Here is an 11,957-nt window from a genome sequence, read left to right as displayed (position 1 = left end):
TAAGCAGCCAGTGCTGATGCAGCAATTTCTCCAGAAGATCCAGCTAGGGGCATTGGTTAAAGTGGCTACACCAACTAACGGATTTGCAAAATGGATAAAACAGCCTTCTAAGACAATGCCATCTAAGGCTTTCATAGCTAGAGAGGAGAAGTCAATGCCTGGCTTCAAAGCTTCACAGGACAGGCTGACTCTCTTGTTAGGGGCTAATGCAGCTGGGGACTTTAAGTTGAAGCCAATGCTCATTGACCATCCTAAAAACCCCAGCGGCTCAAGAATGATGCTAAATGTCCCCTGTCAGTGCTCTATCAATGGGACAATAGGCCAGGTGCAGTGGCTCACACCTATGATCCCAGCACTTTGGAAGGCCAAGGTGGGTGGAACACCTGAGGTCAGGAGTTCGAGACCAGCCTGGCCAACATGGTGAAACCGTCTCTACTAAAACACAAAAATCAGCCAGGTGTGGGGGTGCATGCCTGTAATCCCAGCTACTCGGGAGGCTGAGGCAGGAGAATCACTTGAAACCAGGAGGCAGAGGTTGCAGTGAGCAGAGATCATGCCACACCACGCCTGGGTGACAAGAGCGAAACTCCATCTCACACACAGACACACACAAAATACAACGAAGCCTTGATAACATCTCAGTTCACAGCATGATTTACTGAGTATTTCGAGCCCTCTGTTGAGACTTACTGTATAGGAAAAAAGATTTCTTTCAAAATACTACTGCTCATTGACAATGTTCCTTGTCACCCAAGAGCTCTGAGGGAGACATACAAGATGAATGTTGGTTTCATGCCCGCTAGCAGAGTGCCTGTTCTGCAGCCCATGGATCAAAGAGTAATTCTGACTTTTTTCCTATTCTTTCATCATTTTCTTACTTTATACAAAAATTAATTCAAGAGTAATTTTGACTTTCAAGTCTCATTATTTAAGGAATAATTCGTTAAGGCTATAGCTACCACGGATGATGATTCCTCTTATGCATCTGGGCAAACTAAATGGAAAACCTTCTGGAAAGAGTTCACTTTCGAGGCCAGGTACAATGGCTCACATCTGTAATCTCAGCACTTTCGGAGGCTGAGGCAGGTGGATCTCTAAATAAATAAATAAAAATTAAACTACACTGGCCCATGCCTGCAATCCCAGCACTCTCTAAGAGGCCGAGGCAGGTGGATCACCTGAGGTCAGGAGTTCGAGACCAGCCCAGCCAACATGGCGAAACCCCATCTCTACTAAAAATACAAAAATTAGCCGGGCATAGTGGCGCCTGTAGTCCCAGCTACCCAGGAGGCTGAGGCAGGAGAGTTGCTTGAACTGGGAAGGCGGAGGTTGCGGTGAGCCAAGATTGAACCACTGCACTCCAGCCTGGAAAACGGAGCAAGACTCTGTCTCAAAAAAAATAATAATAGCCAGGCGCAGTGGCTCACGCCTGTAATCCCACCACTTTGGGAGGCAGAGGAGGGCAGATAACGAGGTCAAGAGATCGAGACCATCCTGGTTAACATGGTGAAAACCTGTCTCTACTAAAAATACAGAAAAATTAGCTGGGCATGGTGTCATGCGTCTGTAGTCCCAGCTACCCAGGAGGCTGAGGCAGGAGAATTGCTTGAACCTGGGAGGCAGAGGCTGCAGTAAGCCAAGATCATACCACTACACTCCAACCTGGCGCCTGAGCGAGACTGTCTCAAAAAAAAAGAAAAAAATAAATAATAATAATAATTCACTATGCTCGATGCCATTGAGAACACTTGTGATTCATGGGAGGAGGTTGAAATATTTACATGAACAGGAGTTTGAAGAGGTTGATTCCAGGCTGGGCACGGTGGCTCATGCCTGTAATCCCAGCACTTTGGAAGGCTAAGGCAAGCATAATGCTATAACAAGATCAGGAGATTGAGACCATCCTGGCCAACATGGTGAAACCCTGTCTCTGCTAAAGATACAAAAATAATCCAGGTGTGGTGGTGCGTGCCTGCAGTCCTAGCTATTTGGGAGGCTGAGGCAGGAGAACAGCTTGAACCGGGGAGCCAGAGGTTGTAGTGAGCCAATATCATGCCATTGCACTCCAGCCTGGGAGACAGAGTAAGACTCCATCTCAAAAGAATAAAAAGTGGATTCTAACCCTCGTGGACAACTTTGAAAGCTTCAAGGCTTCACTGCCGAAGTCACTGCAGATGTGGTGGAAACAGCTAGAGAACGTGAGTTAGAGTGGAGCCTGAAGATGGGACTGTATTGCTGCAATGTCATGATAAATTTGAAAAGATGAGGAGCTGCTTTTTACGGAGGAGCAAAGAAAGTGGTTTCCTGAGATGGCCCCTACTCCTGGTGAAGATGCTGTGAACACTTGAAATGACAAAGGATTTAGAATATTGCATAAGCTTAGCTGATAAAGCAGCAGCAGGGTTTGAGAGGACAGCCTCCAATTCTGAAAGAAGTTCTGCAGGTAACACGCTATCAAACGGTATAGCATGTTACAGAGAAATCTTTCTTGAAAGAAAGAGTCCATTAATGTGGCAAACTTCACTGTTGTCTTATTTTAAGAAACTGCCACAGCACCCCAACCTTCAGCAGCCACCCCCCTCATCAGTTAGCAGCCATCAACATCAAGGCAAGACCCTCCACCGGCAAAAAGATTACAGCTCACTAAAGGCTCAGATGATTGTCAGCCTTTTCAGGAATAACCATTTTAAAATTAAGGTATGCACAATGTTTTCTTAGACATAATGAATGCTATTATAGCCAGGCACAGTGGCTCACACCTGGAATCCCAGCACTTTGGGAGGCCAAGGTGGGTGGATCACCTGAGGTCTGGAGTTCGAGACCAGCCTGGCCAACATGGTGAAACCCTGTCTCTGCTAAAAATACAAAAATTAGCCACACGTGGTGGTATGTGTTTGTAATCCCAGCTACTCAGGAGGCTGAGGCAGGAGAATAACTTGAACCCAGGAGGCAGAGATTGCAGTGAGCAGAGATCACACCACTGCCCTCCAGCCTAGGCAACAAAGTGAGACTCTGTCTCAAAACAACAGAAAGACATAATGCTGTTGCACACTTAACAGACGACAAGATGGTGTAAACATATGCTTTTTGTTTTGTCTTTTATTTTTGAGATGGGGTCTCACTCTGTCGCCAAGGCTTGAGTGCAGTGGCGCCATCTTGGCTCACTGACGCCTTGACCTCCCAAGCTCAAGCAATCCTCTTCCATCAGCCTCCTAAGTAGCTGGGCGTGTGTCTCTATGCCACCACAGGCGCCTGCCTCTATGCCCGGCTAATTTTTTTGTTGATTTTTTTTTTGTAGAGATGGGGTCTCACTCTGTTGCCCAGGCTGGGCTAGAACTACTGCGCTCAAGCAATCCTCCCGTCTTGGCCTCTTAAGTGCTGGGATTATAGGTGTGAGCCACCATGCACAGCCAATAATCTACTTTTTAATTAAGGTATGTACACCGTTTTTTCAGACATAATATTATACACTTAATAGACAACAGTATAGTGTAAACCTAACTTTTGTATGCACTGGGAAACCAAAGCATTCAGGTGACTTGCTTTACTGTGGTATTTGCCTTATGGTTTGGAAGCAATCCTGCAGTATTTCCAAGACATGCTTGTGTACCCAAAATAATGAGAAGGAAGAAAATAACAAACAGTAGAAACCAATGAAACTGATCATGTCTAGCCAGAATGACCAAGAAACAGAGTAAGAAAAAATAATCTGTATCAGCAATGAAAAAAGAGACATCACTACAGATCCTTCAGACACTCAACCTATAATAAGGGAATAATTTGGTCCTATGCTAATACCTTGGCTGGTTTGGGTCAAACGGATATTTGGGGCTGTAGACACAGCTTGAGGGTACTAGCCTGGCTGGTGCATTTAGGGACTGTGGACAGGATAATGTTGTCCAAGCAGTCAGAGTCTGATGGTGGAGGGTCAGACAGGTAGCATTAATCAGAGGGCAGTGGGAAGCTATTTGGAGGTTCTGGGCAGAAGAGTGGCTGGCCAAGTGCTCTGAAGACACCCTCCAGCTGCTTCTGTGTGAAGAGTACCTAAGAACAGGTAACCTTGTAGGGGTCTCCAGTGCCTCTTTCCAGGAGAACCAGGCCTGAAGCCCAGCAAACAATGACAGGGCGTGGGAGTAAGAGGGAGGAGGGGATAGGCAGACCCTGAAGCCTGGCATGGGTGCCAGAAATGGGGGTTCCAGGAGACACAGGAGGTTAGGGGTGAGGCTTTGCTCTGTGAGCCTACAGAAAGCATGAAGCCAGGGGCAGCTGGCGGGGGGCCTTCAGGGGCAGCAATACCTGTTTTCCTGTCCCAGCCCATCCCAGGAGGGCCTCATGCCTACCCCCACTGTGGCTCAGAAAAGGATGTCTGAGGGTCAGAAGGACCCTCCCCTGTTGGGGCCAGGGGAACTCACAGACTAAACACATGCAGGACCATCTCCACCTCCAGCACCCGCCCCAGCTGCAGGTGGGCTGTGTCTACGTGAGGGCACTCAGCCTGGTGAGAACAGGGAGGGCCCAGGAGAGGCTCCCAAGAAGGCGGGACCCTGACACTGGGATATGATCAGCTGCTGTAAGCACCAGCTGCCTGCCCAAGTGTGAGTGCCTGCTGCCTCGGTTTACCCATCGGATTGCAAGCAAGTCAAAGAAAGCATGGTACCTGCCCGCCCCACCTGACTCCTCCAGGCCCAAGTCCAGGCTGCACGAGGCCTGACCCACCTGCTCTCTCATGTCACAGACTGCACCCCTACTATCCCGTGAAACCATGAACAAGACACCCTCTCTTCTTCCTACTGCGGAGTGGCTGTTCCTTCCCCTGCACCTGTGTCTCAGCCAGCACTCCAGTCTCTCTCATGGGCCAGACTGGGTGTCACCAACCTGGAGTGGCCCCCTGAACCCCAGGCTGGGTTGGGGGCCTCCATGGAGCTCCCGCAGCCCCCCAAAAGCCCAACACAGGGCCGTGTTTGTTGGGAGCATGAGACTGAAGGAGGCCGCCCTTTGCAAGGCGAGGAGTCCCCCTCCTTGGAGATGGCAGGCTGGGGCCTCTGTCACCTGCATCCCTGCTCAGGACAGGGCTGGCCCATTTGAGGCTGGGGTTCTGCCCATTCCCAGCTCTGCACCTGCATCTCTCTGAGCCTCAGTTTCCTCACCTGTGGCATGGGACAATGGCATTCACCCCCCACAGCCTGCCCGCCGACACTCACCCAGCAGGCTCTGGCGCTCCTCTTTCTTCCGGGCCTTCTGCTTAGCCTCCAGCTGTACCACAGACAGGGACGGGCCCACCGTGGGGCTGGGGAGGGCGCTGGCAGCAAATCGTGCCAACAGGCCCAGCCCGCTCTCCTCCAGACCTGGTGACAGGGCCCGATCCCGGGCACCCAGCCTATAGCCACCACCGCTGGCCTCGTCCTCCTCCTCCAGCTCCTCCTCGTCTTCCTCCTCCGAGCTCTCATCTGGCGTGCAGAAAACAAGGACCAAGTCAGAGCCTTGGCCTCAGCCAGGGCCACCCCCCACTGCCCCCAGGCCTGGAGTGGCCTCTGGGCTCCAGCCTAGCCCCTTAGTCCTCACCAGGGGGCCACCGGGGGTGGATGCAGACTCAGCCCATGGGTTTTCCCCACCAAATGACCCAATGCCCCCGGCCAGCTGAGCCCAATTCGGGCATCCCAGACAGCCCGGAGGTGGGCAGCGACCTTGGGTGTCAGGGTGGGCTGCTGTGAAGGGCACCGACATGCACCTGAGCTGTGGCAGGGGCCAGACACACAGACAAGGACTGGAGACAGCTCTCTCCACGGCCACACGCGCACACACCCCAACACACAACACAGAGGCAGGAGAGGAGAAGGAAAGAGGAGGCGGAGGGAGGTGAGGGGGAAGAGGGCCCTGGGGGCTCAGGCCTGGGGTTGCAGGCACAGGTGCCCACGGCAGCTTCGCCAGCTGAGTCCTGGGGGCTGGTGGCAGGAGAAGGTGGAGTTTGGGCTTTTCCTGGGGGCCAGGAGACCCCTATGGTTTCAGCCCTCAGAAGGGATCTGGAGCCTAAAGTTGATTCCTGCAATCACTTGAACCCGGGAGGCGGAGGTTGCAGTGAGCTGAGATCACACCACTGCACTCTAGTAGCCTGGGCAAGAGTGAGACTCAGTCTCAAAAATATAAAACAAAGTTGACTACTGGCCGGGCACGGTGGCTCATGCCTGTAATCCCAACACTCTGGGAGGCCAAGGGAGAAAGATCACTCGAGCCCAGGAGCTCCAGACCAGCCTGGGCAACAGAGTGTCCCATGTCTAATTTTTTAAAATTTAATTTAAAAATATTAAGTTGACTCGTAGCAACTCCCCCATTCTGAGGAGGCTGAGCAAGTCCCCCACTCTCTCAGAGCCTCTATTTTCTCACCTGCAGCAAAGGGTGACCCCCTCCCAGCCCATTGGCTCAGCCAAGGGCAGGATCCAAAGAGAATCATTTGCAGGGAGGAGAAAGCGATCTGTAGGCTTAAAGACAATCAAACAGAAACACCCCTGGAACTTGCAGGGAGAAACTGTGCTGTCCCGTGCCCAGGCTACAGCTGACTACGACTCTTCACTCATGGGATGCCCAGGAAGGGCAGGGGTAGACCGAGGCCCAAAGGGGTTAAGCACTCAGGCAGCATAAGAGAAGGCTCAAACCCAGAGCTGGTGACTACCTAAAGAAGACCCAGGGCCAGGCGAGGTGGCCCACTCCTGTAATCCCAGCACTTTGAGAGGCCAAGGCAGGAGGATCTGTTGAGGTTAGGAGTTTGAGACCAGCCTGGGCAACAGAGCAAACCTTGTCTCTATAAAACAATTTAAAATAGTTAGCCAGGTATGCCTGCAGTTTGGCAGCTCCAGAGGCAGAAGCAGGAGGATGGCTTGAACTCAGGAGTCTGAGAGGCTGCAGTCAGTTACGCTGGCACCACTCCAGCTAGAGTGACGACCCTGTCTCAATGAGCGAGACCCTGTCTCAATGAGCGAGACCCTGTCTCAAAAATAAAATATGCCGCTGTGGTGACTCATGCCTGTAAACCCAGCACTTTGGGAGGCTGAGGCGGGTGAATCACTTGAGGTCAGGTGTTAGAGACCAGGCAGGGCAACATGGTGAAATCCTGTCTCTACTAAAAATACAATAAATAGCCGGGCGTGGTGGCGTACACCTGTAATCCGAGTTACTTGGGAGGCTGAGCCAGCAGAATCGCTTGAAACTGGGAGGTGGAGGTTAACAGTGAGCCGAGATTGCACCACTACACTCCAGCCTGGGCGACAGAGCAAGACTCCGTCTCAAATGATAATAAAAAAAAACTTAAAAAAAAATAAAAAAGCCCCAGCCTGTCTCTCTGGTTGGTGACTTAAGACGAGCTTCATCCAGTAACTGGCCCTGCTGGCCTCAGGGTCTGCAGCCCCCAGGAGCCCAGCACAGGCTCTCAGGGCCAGGGTAGCTGGCAGACAAGAGGCTCCCTGCACACAAACCAAACCCTCCACCAAAAAAAGAGCCTGTCTTGAGGCAGAGAATTCCTTCTGACCTTCCCAGGGAGACACCAGGGCTGACCTATGCTGAGGACAGGCAGGTGGAAGGCATCAGAGAGCCAACTCTGCCCTGAGATGCCACATCCAAAGTGCCACCCATGAGCGGGTGACAGGGGCACCTGTCTAGCTTGCGGGCCAGAGTGCTGGGACCAGGAAGGTGACTCTGGGGGCTACAGGGCTGGAAGGTGGCCCCTTCCAGCAAGAACAGATGAGTGCCAGACCCTCTCCAGGATGAGGAGCAGTCTAGGCTCAGGGAGACAGATGGAGAAGATGGACAGCCAACTCCACGGTCTCCTGCCAACGCCTCAAGCCGCCTGCTTGCTTAGGCAATTTGTGGCCAAAAGTGGCGGCCCCAGGGATGCCAATGAGGGCAGAGGTTCTGTCTGTCCACCCGTGTATTGGAGGGAGCCCGAATTTCTGCTAGCCACCTCCGAGAGGAAGGCCTAATGATGATGAGTCTGAGGAGTCCACAGAGGGGTGGAGGGAGGGAGGGAAGAGCCAGAGGGAGAGGAAGGAGGTTTGTTAAGAGGGTGAGAGAGGAGACTGGCCCCCCAAGCGATGGATGAAGCAGGCTGGAGAGGCCAGCGGGGCAGGCGGGGGCAGGCAGGCAGGCAGTGCACACTTGCGATCATTCACATTGCGGGAGTCACATGGCTCTGTCTCCGCCCCAGTGGGCCACAGCGGCAAAGCAGGCTAAGTGTAGGCAGACTTTTGACAGCGCCTGGGTCCCCCACATTGGGTCTCCCTGGGGTGGACCAATTTGAGCAGGATGGTGGATGGGGGACTGGCTAGGGGCTGGGGTTGTGGGGTTAAACAGTGGGGCTGGGGATCTTCCCTTCTAGCTGCTCAGGTGCGCAGACTCCAGAAACATTTCCCATCCAGAGGAATTCTCAAGCAGCAGGGGCCATAGGGGGAGGGCGAGCTCTGGGTTTCTGGACGCCCACCTCCACGCCAGGGCGCAGAAAGCCGGGAGCAGCCCAATGCCCACACCTCGGTATGGGAGACTCTCCTGGCTCCCTGCGTGATTGACAAGGCCACACCAGCTGCTCCCACAGCAGGTTGGGGTGGGGGGGCTGGTGCACACATGTCCGCAATGGGCTGGGGAGCAGAGGGGCTCTGAAGACCAAGAAAACCTTTCTGGAGTTGTCCACACCTGAGGCCACAGAGCTTGCTTGCCAAGGACAGGGGACAGGGAGGGGGAAAAATATCCCATCAAAGAAACCCAAGGAAATACAGAAAAACTCATTTTTGGTTTTTTATTTAAAGAAAAAAAAACAACAACAAAAAAAGATCTTGGCTCAGGACATGGGGTTGGCGGTGACAGGTTGGTGGTAGATGCCAGAGCGATCTGCGGCTGCCAGACCCGGTGGGGGCGAACCCCGAGGAGGGGAGGTGTACGGGAGACAGAAAGAAAAGCGTTTTGCCTACCTACGGAGCAACGAGCCAGGCTCGCACCCAAGCTCAGTGACCCGCTGCGCCGTCTGCCCTACTCCCAGCCTTCGCTTTGCGTCCAGAGTGCAGCGTGAGAGCAATGCAAGAGACCAAAACAGACATTCAAAGCGTCATGGGGAGGGTCAAGGGTGGAGGTATGGTCAGGCTGCTGGAAGAAGCAGACACACCAGAAAAGCCAAGCCAGTTACGGAGTTTAGTACCAGGTCAGCGAGGCCCTATTACCCAAATATCCCTTTCAAGACCTGCTCAATGGTGGACACGGTTGGGGTGGAAGGGGGCACCGAGGAGCCTGGGCCTCCCCCGCCTCTCCTCGACCCCCCACCCTCCCCTATCTGGTCCCTGTACACTTGGCACTGTGGCATCCAGCCCGTAGCCCCTTCCTAAGAGGCCTGGGGGGCTGCCTGCTTCTCTGTGGGGTCTGAGCTAGGGCAGGAGGGCTCAAAAACTTATAACCAGGAATCCTGGCTTTAAGGGGATGTGAGGGCCAGGGCACGGGATCCAGCCGAGATAGGGGAGAGGGAGGAGGTCGGGGAGGGAGAAGAGGATTGTAAACTAACCCGACTCATCCATGGACAGCCCGGGCAGGGGGCAGGGGCCTCTCTTCTCAGCCCTGGTGGCGTTCGCTCCGAGGGACAGCAGCCCTGGGGAACATGAGCCCCGAGGTACCATACTCGACCCCCGGGGCATCACACTCGCCGTCATACCACCTCCTGGTCACCCGAGTGGATCTCTGCCAATTTGGAGGGGTGTTCTGAGAGGGGAGGCGGGGTAGACCAGGAATTCGAGAGCAGGGCTGGAAAAACAGGGTAGGGGGCAGCATTCTGGTTCCGGGGTCCCTGAGCCAGGTCAGGCCCAGGGACCCCATGACACCCCTAGGCCTTCCTCAGGGAGCAGCTGACATCCAGGTGTGGCTACCCAGGGCCTGGGGGATCCCCTTGGCTGGCCCTAGGGGGAGTTAGCCTGAAGCCAAATCCTAAAACCAGGGCGAGGAGAAAAGGCCAGAGATGCACTTGCTTCCCTTTCTTGGGACATTTCTGGTTGAAGGGCCTGAAAGGCTTAGAGGGTCCTAACCCCAGCAGCACAATTCTGGCACTGGAGAGGGCAGGGCCAGTGGGGCCTCAGGGCCCCAGCAAACTCTCTTTTGAGAAGCAAGGTGGCTGAGGACCCAGGGCTGGGACCAGGCCTGTCTCTCTCCAAACAGAGCACGGCGCTCCATCCCTCCATGCAGCAACCAAGCCACTTTCTACTGAATGACAGAGATCGGGATGTCAAAGGCTTTTGGCCCTGCACTGCCTACACACCCTTCAAAACAGAAATACGCGTGAGAAGACAAGCATTTATAAATAGTACTTTTTAACCACTGGCGAGTAAGGATAGAGCTTTAAGAAAATAAAAGACAAACAAGCAACTAAAAAAACATGATGATGCTGGGAGGTGAAGGCACTTGGTTTTAAACCTGAAAAATGAAATGGATGCCAATTGCTACCAGGGATATTTGAATAACACAGGCAAGCAGCAGGCGGCAAGTCCCGTCCCTACTCCTTCTGGGTGGGGAGGAGGGAGGGGAGGAGGCGGGGGAGAAACAAAATGAGAGGGAAGCGTCAACCTAATGTCTAGTAAGGACACAGCAAGAGAGACAAGGCACACAGGTTTAGTTAAAAATGAACTCGATATGTTTAATAAAGCTTGGTATTACCAAAATCGCGGTACAAACATCAAGTCACACGCCCACACGACAGAATTCCATTTACAAAATGTTCCTCGGGAAGCCTCCACCGGGCGTGCCCAAAGAGAGCCCGACCCAAGCCTGGGATCTCTGGGTGGGCAGAAAAGGTGAGTGCAGGGGTCCGGGGTGGAGGGGGAGGATCTTGGGCTGGGGGAGGAGGGCAGAGAGGAGGGAAAGTGGAGAAAAATGCAGACTCAAAGCGGTCCACGTAACAGCTCCAAAAGAGCTAGCCGGTGAGATTATCACAATGATATAGTCCAAATAAAAGCAAAAATAAAAATCATTCGGCTGATACAGCAGGCTACGCTGCCAAGAACCCAGATGGCAGCCTTCCTGCAGCCATCTGCGCGGGCCTCCTCACCCACCATCTCTCCCGCGCCCACTCGCTTCCCTCTCGCTCACTCGCACTCACTCTCTCGCTAGGAAACACGGAAGGTATTTTGTGTTTGGAGCTAGTAACCTTGGTCAAACGATTCCTCCGAAGAGTCGCTGAAGGAGGACCGCGCCTCGGCCTCTCGAAGCAGCAAACAGAACGGCTGCTTCCTGCTGGTGGCCGGCTTGGGTTTCAGAGTCCGGGGGGCCGCCAAGCCCCTCTTGGTCAGCTTGGGGCCGCCAGCCGCCTTGCTGTTCTTTGCCACCATGCCACACAGGAGGGAAGGCGTCAGTTTGGAGCTGGAGGGGCCTTGGGCGGGCCACTCGTCCTTCAGGAATTCTTCGTCTTCCTCTGAGTCCGTATCTGCAGTCAAAGTAGTTTTTAATAAAGATAAGTCACAGGGCAGCGGGAGCTGGTGGCTTCATTTTACTGGTTTTAATGGTTCTGAGAACACACTGGAAGGTGCCAGAACAAACAGGTCCAAATGCCTAGTAGGCGGCTGTGGGAAAGCCGTCCTCAACATCACCAGCTCCCCTCCCAGGCCAGGACTCTCCTCTGCCCTGGGTACCTTGGGCATCACATGGCATCTTCCAAGTGCTGAACCCTGGCTCTTCCTAGACTGACGCTGCCAGCCTCACCCACCAGTCACTCCAGCCTTTCCGGGCAGCAGGGGATGACAGGAGCCCTATGCTCAGGAATGACTGTCCCCTGGTCACTGCCTGTCCGATGGGACTGCAATGGCCCAAGGGTGACAACCGCAGAGGAAGTGCCTGACCCAGGAGGGTAAGGGCTCATGAGAGCCAATCGTTCATTCTCTTCCCAGTGCCCCGCAGTGGCCTCCCAATGGCATCACGAAACAGGTCATGGTGAGTGTTTACACCAC

General features: G+C 53.6%; 1 protein-coding gene across 7 annotated transcripts in view; it reads right to left on the bottom strand.

Moving 5' to 3' along the window:
- TNRC18 (trinucleotide repeat containing 18) overlaps positions 1–11,957 on the bottom strand; it is a 115,710-nt gene that overhangs the window by 33,555 nt on the left and 70,198 nt on the right. For all 7 annotated transcript variants that reach the window (XM_037740361.1, XM_037740366.1, XM_037740364.1 and 4 more), the window contains 2 exons: positions 11,162–11,437; positions 5,202–5,447 (listed from right to left, as the gene is read on the bottom strand). In XM_037740361.1, coding sequence (XP_037596289.1) covers positions 5,202–5,447; positions 11,162–11,437 — 522 coding nt within the window. The remainder of the gene's footprint in view (positions 1–5,201; positions 5,448–11,161; positions 11,438–11,957) is intronic.

This window comes from Cebus imitator, unplaced genomic scaffold (assembly GCF_001604975.1).
Source record: "Cebus imitator isolate Cc_AM_T3 unplaced genomic scaffold, Cebus_imitator-1.0 Scaffold82, whole genome shotgun sequence".
In the NCBI taxonomy this organism is placed as follows: Eukaryota; Metazoa; Chordata; class Mammalia; order Primates; family Cebidae; genus Cebus; species Cebus imitator.
Note: the sequence above shows the minus strand (reverse complement) of the source record. Positions and strands in the feature narration are given on the sequence as shown.